This window comes from Penaeus japonicus, unplaced genomic scaffold (assembly GCF_977035675.1).
Source record: "Penaeus japonicus unplaced genomic scaffold, GWHDUDI00000001_assembly GWHDUDI00000011, whole genome shotgun sequence".
NCBI lineage: Eukaryota > Metazoa > Arthropoda > Malacostraca > Decapoda > Penaeidae > Penaeus > Penaeus japonicus.
This window is the reverse complement of record NW_028234413.1, coordinates 34,599,346-34,606,845: the sequence shown is the minus strand read 5'-3', so window position 1 is coordinate 34,606,845 and position 7,500 is coordinate 34,599,346. Positions and strand designations below refer to the sequence as shown.

The 7,500-nt window shown below is 36.1% G+C and overlaps 2 protein-coding genes across 7 annotated transcripts in view; one reads left to right on the top strand and one right to left on the bottom strand.

Annotated features, from left to right (window-relative positions):
* Positions 1-5,190, bottom strand: part of mTerf5 (mitochondrial transcription termination factor 5) — a 21,354-nt gene extending 16,164 nt beyond the window's left edge. Inside the window, exons 1-3 of one of the 6 annotated variants that reach the window (XM_086542004.1) lie at positions 5,145-5,190; positions 913-1,014; positions 630-798 (exon numbers count right to left, since the gene is read on the bottom strand). In XM_086542004.1, coding sequence (XP_086398130.1) covers positions 630-798; positions 913-1,005 — 262 coding nt within the window. In that variant the 5' untranslated portion in view covers positions 1,006-1,014; positions 5,145-5,190. The other 5 variants (XM_086542003.1, XM_086542002.1, XM_043021051.2 and 2 more) reach the window with 5 other exon arrangements.
* A 367-nt stretch (positions 5,191-5,557) lies between these two features.
* LOC122256390 (uncharacterized) overlaps positions 5,558-7,500 on the top strand; it is a 2,443-nt gene continuing 500 nt past the window's right edge. Inside the window, exons 1-2 of the mRNA XM_043021045.2 lie at positions 5,558-5,973; positions 7,406-7,500. The exon at positions 7,406-7,500 is cut by the window's right edge and continues 500 nt beyond it. Of these exons, the coding sequence (XP_042876979.2) occupies positions 5,638-5,973; positions 7,406-7,500 (431 nt within the window). The 5' untranslated portion in view covers positions 5,558-5,637. The remainder of the gene's footprint in view (positions 5,974-7,405) is intronic.

Sequence of the window (7,500 nt, the reverse complement as noted above, 5' to 3'; positions counted from 1 at the left end):
GGCAGAATGAGAAGGTGACTCAAACCATGCCCAGTGTCTACAATGTGCCCCTGTGCCAGCAGGGATGTCATTTACTGTGGCACTCACAGTCATAAGCACAGGTTTCCTTTCTCTTCCCTACCTCTTCATGTATCTACACTGCGGATGGTTATATTTTTCGTATTCATTCATTACATTACATGAATACAAAAAAATAAAGTCGTCTTTTGTCCTCCCATAAAACAGCAATAATTCTATCACACCAAGTATAAAGAAAATAAAGAGTGACTTGGAAAAATCAGGGTACGTTCCGTGAAGCTGCCTCCCTCTGAAATAAAACCCCATCCTGGTGACTGGGCAGCAAATATATCCCCATCTGCAATGTGCTAACTGCAGTTACTTTTGATTAATAACCCATTCTGGATGGGTGTCATGACAGCCCTGGTTTGGCCCAAAAGATGAGCATCAAGCTATATATGATGGAACATCGGAAACATAGAGGACACAGAATTTGAGTTCATCAATTAATGAAAAAACTTATAACGTGAAAGACATATTGATTTTAGGTATTTCAAAGACTAAGATCTTGCCAAAAGTATCCCAATATGTTTTTCTTCATTTCCATTATTACACATCAGCCTTCAGCTTACCAAAGAAATCTGCAAGAAGCCTGAGTCTTGGAGGTGCTTTGAGAACAGATACTGAACATTTATTGAGCTTCTTCGGCACTATTTCTGCTGATGGTCTTGCCACAGTTGCCTTCAGTCTTCTTGATACTTGAAAGCCGAACCATCCAGAGTCAAAAGGAAAACTGGACGCCTGAAAAATTGGCCATTAATTATCAGGAAGGAAAGTTCTCTCTATGACAATTAATATTTCTGGATTAACATACATTGTTGCAATATCACAAACTAGTTCTGTGATCTACCATACCATCATTCTCAAGGAAATGAAGTTGGTGCAGTCTGTATTAACTCCTCTGACACCACACAATCTGAGACTTCTCCAACTCATCAATAGTTGCATTGTTATATTCTGTAAAAAGTGTGACAAAATAACAATGAATATATCAAATAATATCAATAAGAAGCATAGAATTTAAAAAGTAAAGTATACAACTAAGCTTAAAACTTACACTCTGAATCAGAAATGATAATGTAAAAGGGCTTTCATCCACATAAAAATCACAAACACAGAAAAGAATAAAATAAGATTTTAAAAACATATATATAAAATATATATATCAGTACCATGTTTTTGTCTTTCATTGTCATTTTTTTATAATATACAATTTTTATAATATACCTTTGATATTAACTAAACCAAGCCGAGCCTCACTAGGCCAAACCCAGCCCTAGTCTATTCGCACATCATTCACTCTCTCAAGCAAATGACATTTCCCTTATGATGTGCTAATCAAACAATAAAGGCGCAACTTTAGCATGTGTTGTTGCTTGGATGGTAATCCACAGAAGCTCCTAAAAGCTGAATCTTTATTCCTCTGAAATCAGCCATCAGCTCTTCAAAGTCATTATTACCCTATCCCACACAAATGGCTGACTAAAACCTGATCTTTTATGCGAGAAATACAAAGTTACAAGCAAAATATGGTAATTCAAACTAATCTAAATTACCAGTTACAATTCATGTAACAAACAATAAATAACAAAATTATTATAATCAATGTGGTGTACAGTTGTTCAGGCTAAAATCGATTAATAAAAATCACAAGGATTTTTGAGACTATACTGATCTGTTCACAACCTTTTAAGCCTATACATTTTTGGTGCAAACTAATAAGGTAGATAATAAATTTAATACCACATAGGTTCCATACAACAGATCACCAAAACTAGATAGGCTAAACTAAACTAGATTAGACTAGACTAGGTTAAGTTTGGTTAAATTAGGCTAGGTAAGGTAAGAAAAGGTTCTGTTCTGTTCTATTCAGTTCTGTTCTGTTTGGTTTGGTTAGGCTAGGTAAGGTAAGGCAAGAAAAGGCTAGGTTAGGTTAGGTTAGAGGTTAGGTAAGGGAGGGAGTCTGATTCACTGAGTGAATAGCTACAGAGCACTCTAGTGAACTATAACATTAAAAATCAAAAAAACTTGAGTGTAAAAATACTATATAGACAGTATTCTAGACCCAGATCCAGGAGAAGAACCTAGCACATATACTGATATGGATAGAGAACAGCAAACACATGATTACCAGTGATAGTGAAGGAGATACAAAGCAGCTGGATAAAAACTTCAACACAACGGATCAACAAACATAACCCGACAGGAAACAAGCAAGCAATACAAAATAACCTAGTATTAATACAGACAAAAGGAGAGTCATCGTCCTCAAACTTCAATAATTCCTTAAAACTAACTGATATAATCAATAAACCAATTTTCCAGATATACATCAAATTAGATATATCAAGAGTCATGGAAAAAGGGAAAGCTTTTAGATTTAAGGTGGTTGAAATCTCAAAGATTGATCAATTGGATGACATAGAACATATGGGTGATTGGGAAGCACAATGCAAAAAACCTGCATCCAGCAAAGTCTCTGGTTGTTCTTATGCAACAATTTTCCCAGCGGACACAGAAATACCCTTGGAAGTTATAAAAGTGAAAACTATAAGGGGGATAGAATCTGAAATTCTGAAACCATCCAAGCAAACAAGGGAGACATATGACAATCACAGAAAACCTCCTAAACACCAGAGAGAAACACACACAACCAAACACCCACACCAAACTACAGAGACAAATGCCCAACAGCACGATCACTCCCTACACTGTTAATGAAAACTAATGATCAAAAAGCTTCCTGCGAAAGCTTAGAATCAAACATCTCACGGCTGGGAATTGTAAAAGAATGTTTTCAAAACAATATCTAATATAGTAACTAATTTCAAACAAGGAAGAACAATATTAACAACTATATCAGAAGCTATAAGAGAAACAATGCCAATTCTAAAGGAAGTAAGTTCACAATCCAACGAATAATCTCGTACTCTGGAATGCAAGATCATTCTTAAATACGAAAACAGACCTGAATTATCTGAATTACAGAGACGACCCAAATCAAATAGATCATCGATAAATGATAATACCTTTGAGAAATATTCACAAAGAACAGAAAAGAGAAGGCTCTTTACTGAAACAGTTTGGGATAATAAAAAAAGTCAAAACTAAAGCATACATATGAGACCCTTTCCCGACAGGGCACGCACTAAGTGAAAACCCCAATGCCGGGCCATTGCAATATTGCATTGGAAACGTCACATTGGCATGACGCCCCGGCATCAGGAATTTAGCTATGTCACATAGGTGTGACGCACTGTTGTCATAGGGTTAAGAGAAATAATTGAAACACTAAAGGAGACTGGGGTAAAAGTCCTCAAGTTTGAAACTATAGAAAGTTAAAACACAAAAACCTAATAAACCTTAGTGAAATAAGAAATGCAATGAAAAAATAATGATAATAAAATAAATAAATAAATAAAGCCTTTAATTCAAGGAGATAAATACCTAACTTTGCAAACCAAACAGAATACAAAAAATTAGCATCAGATACTAGAAAGATAATTGAAGAAGAAAAAGAAATGTCAAAGGAAAATTATTGTACAGCAATAGATCTTAAAATTCCTAAAGGAATTTAAATCTACCTTGACAAATCCAATACCAAAACCAGGGAAAAATCTAAAAGGAAACTCCTACAGATTTATCAGTACTGTCATGCCTATGTAAAATCTTTGAGATTATTACTGATGAATAACTTGGTTGGTTGAAAACAATGGTAAATTAGATCAAGACCAAACTGGATTCAGATTAAATAACGCAGTAGAAGCAGCGCTCCAACACATTGATTTACACCTTAACAAAACCGGAGGAGAAAAGAAATACACAACAGGCATCTGCCTCGACCTATAGAAAGCCTTTGACTCGGCCAACTATGAAACAATAGTTACAAAAACAAAATTAATAGGAATGACAGGTTCATCCTCAAAATGGAATTCTAACTTCTTACAGAATAGATCATTTAAAATATTAACCCAATCCCGACGGGCCCAGTGATAAGTGGAAACCCCCTACGCCAGGCCCATGCAATATTGCATCGGGAACGTCACACTGGTGTGTCACCCCGTCATCGGGCATTTAGCCGTGTCACACGGGTGTGACGCACCATCATCAAAGGGTTAATAGGTGACAACTAACACACCACATATAAGATTGGTATATTTTCAAATCAACCAAAAAACATCATAATTCAATAAAAGCAATTGCTGGTTTTGCTGCTAAAAAAGCCCATATTACAAATCCCATAACCATAATGCAAGGTATTAGACTAAGTATCAGAGAGAAATAGGAATAAAATTCATAAACAATCCTAGCAATAGAAGACAACTACCTAAAAATAAATAATAATCCAGAACTACGGACAAGATCTAAAGACAGACAACTCAATGTGTGCTTGACAAGACCAAGCCACACAAGATAAAAGCAACGCTTAGACAAAATTTAAATAGAAAACGACCCTTAATGCAGACTGCACACCAATCAAGGAGAAATTATAGAACACTTATAATATAGAAAATATAGAAGAAAATATAGTCTCTGCCCAAGACTCCACTCACAAACAATATAATTAACTACCCACTAACAAGCAGTCCATTCTCAGACACACAAGAAAAAAATCCTAGACATCATTATCACAAGTATCTAAATCTAAAGAAAAAAGAGGAAAGGAAGGAAATAAAGAGAATCAGGGAATTTAGCCAAAATATTGTCAAAAACCCTCAAACAGATGAAGGAAGAACCTAAGGTAAGAAATAACTCGTTACTCAGAAACGAGTGGTTTCCGCCATAATTGCTCAGAATTCATATAACTAATTGTTATACGGAAATGATAATTCTGTTGCCGAGTTGAGTAATGTGTGAAGATGTAATTCTACATTAAATATATTGTCCATTTCTTACGCAACAATGACTGCCTAACTTTATTTTTTCCAAATGGGCGATATTTTATAATAACTTCTGCAGTTTCTTATACATATCATTATAATTATATTACTTCATTCCTTATCATCAACCTAGGCAAAAAATAGAGGTAAAATAGAGTTATTATTAGTACCATTAACTATTACCAAAGAAATAACAATACGATTTACATAGCAGCCGGAATTATACACAGCGCATGCTTGCTTGAAAAACGTCTGTCCGATAACATTAAGCTCGTTTTCCCTTGAATTCTAACATAATAAAGGAGGATAGAGTTAATGTATTAGATTAATTTATAGTAATAACAGTGAAAGTTATTTGTATAACAACAATGATGATAATGTGGAGGAAAAGAAGGTCGATGAACATAATAACTTCAATGGCAACAATAATGTAAATTACAATAATAAAATAATGTTAACTATGATGAAGATGATATTAGTAAAGCCCCGTCCACACCAGGATACTTTGTTTGGAAACATTGTTTCCAAACTGTATGCAAACTGTTTGGAAACTGTTTCCAAACAGTTTGCATACAGTTTGGAAACAATATTTCACTTGTATCTGTTTCCCATCCAAAATGGGAAACATTGTGTGTGTGTGTGTTTTCGCGCGCGAGGTGACAATAAATCACTCAGTACCCGCACGAGGCTTGGAGTGACCATGTGGTCAACAGAAAAAACTCTACAATTAATTGAATTACTCCATTCATCCCCAGTATTGTGGGATGTTACAAGTGAAGACTATAAAAATAGAATGAAGAAGATGGATGCTTTGATGGAAATAGCCACTAAAGTTTCTGTGAGTGTTATTGATACAGAAAAGAAGATAAAATCCCTCAAAGTACAGTTCAGGAGGGAACAAATGAAACTAACTTCACTGAAAAGAAGTGGAACTTACCCAAAGAAGTGTGCTTGGTTTGGTTACGAGCCCCTCCTGTTTTTGCTGCAGGGCCAAGTATCCAGAAGAAGCCGGTCAACAGACACACCAGAGAGAGAAGTAAGCCTATGTTATTATTATCATTATTATTACAACATAATAACTGTTGTAAAAGTAGGTAAACAGAGATGGCATTTATGTATATATACAATTTAATCTGAAACCAATGCACAACAGACATCTACAGCCAGATTTCAGGCACACTTTTTTACTAAGCATAATTATCCTGCCAAGGAATACGTTCTTCTGCTGAGACAAAGTAATCTCTAAACTCCTTCCTTATATCCTGTGCATCCACAGTACTCCTTCGTGATACATTTTACAAATCAATGAACCCTTCACATGCATTACTTTCTGCTCTCCACGATCCTGCAGTTATCGTGGCATTATTCACGTTTTCCATGTCAAACGTACCGGATGGTGAATAAGTATTTCTAGACTCAACATTCCTGCGTAGAAAATTATGCAAATATATACATGTCAGAGTAACACTCTCTACCTTGTCCGGGTGTAAACCAATAGGTTTTAAAAATACTCTGAACTTAGATGACAAGATTCCAAACGCATTTTCTACTATCCTCCGTGCCCTACACAATCTGTAATTAACGATCCTTTCAGGGGAAGACCTTTCTAGATTTCCTGGAAATTATTTCAGTAAGTAACGTGACAAAGCAAAGGCGTCATCTCCAACAAACAGGTATGGCACAGGAATGCGTCCCTCAGCAAGTGGCTGCTCTGGAGGTAGCCTGAGCCGGTTCTGCTTTAGTTTCTCATACAGACTTGTATATTTGAACACACCTCCATCCGAAATTCTGCCTTGACGTCCTACATCTACATATATAAACTGGTAATCTTCATTTACGCACGCCATGAGTACAACACTGTGTGTCCCTTTATAGTTGAAGAAAAGGCTGCCACTACTCTTTGAAGCTTGCATCTGAACGTGCTTCCCATCTACTGCGCCAATACAGTGTGGAAAGTTCCATCTGTGGGCGGACCCATCTGATGCTTGAATCCACTCTTCTTCCGTAGCAGGCATCGGAAGAGAAACGTACTTATTCAGTGAAATATAGCACATGCACACACAATATGATTCCCCTCTCTCTCTCTCTCTCTCTCTCTCTCTCTCTCTCTCTCTCTCTCTCTCTCTCTCTCTCTCTCTCTCTCTCTCTCTCTCTCTCTCTCTCTCTCTCTCTCTCTCTCTCTCTCTCTCTCTCTCTCTCTCTCTCTCTCTCTCTCTCTCTCTCTCTCTTGAGAGATGATACAATACCCAACGCGATGGAATGTGAAATGAAAAACTATCAGATTATTCTTAAAAAATAATGATGATAATAACACCAGGAACAGTCACAACTGCAAATCATAACAATAATTAGGATAAATAACAATGATAATGATATTAATTAATAACGTAATAATAGTAACAACTCAGCCAACAAATAACAATAACAACAAAAACAACATTAATGACAGTGTTTCTCTTCTCTTTCAGGTTGCTGAAGTTGATTCTGAGCAAGAAAGTGATGCTGTAATTGAGAGTCCACATCAAGATGAAACACCTCAGAGCGCTTCACAGCCCCGTCGTTC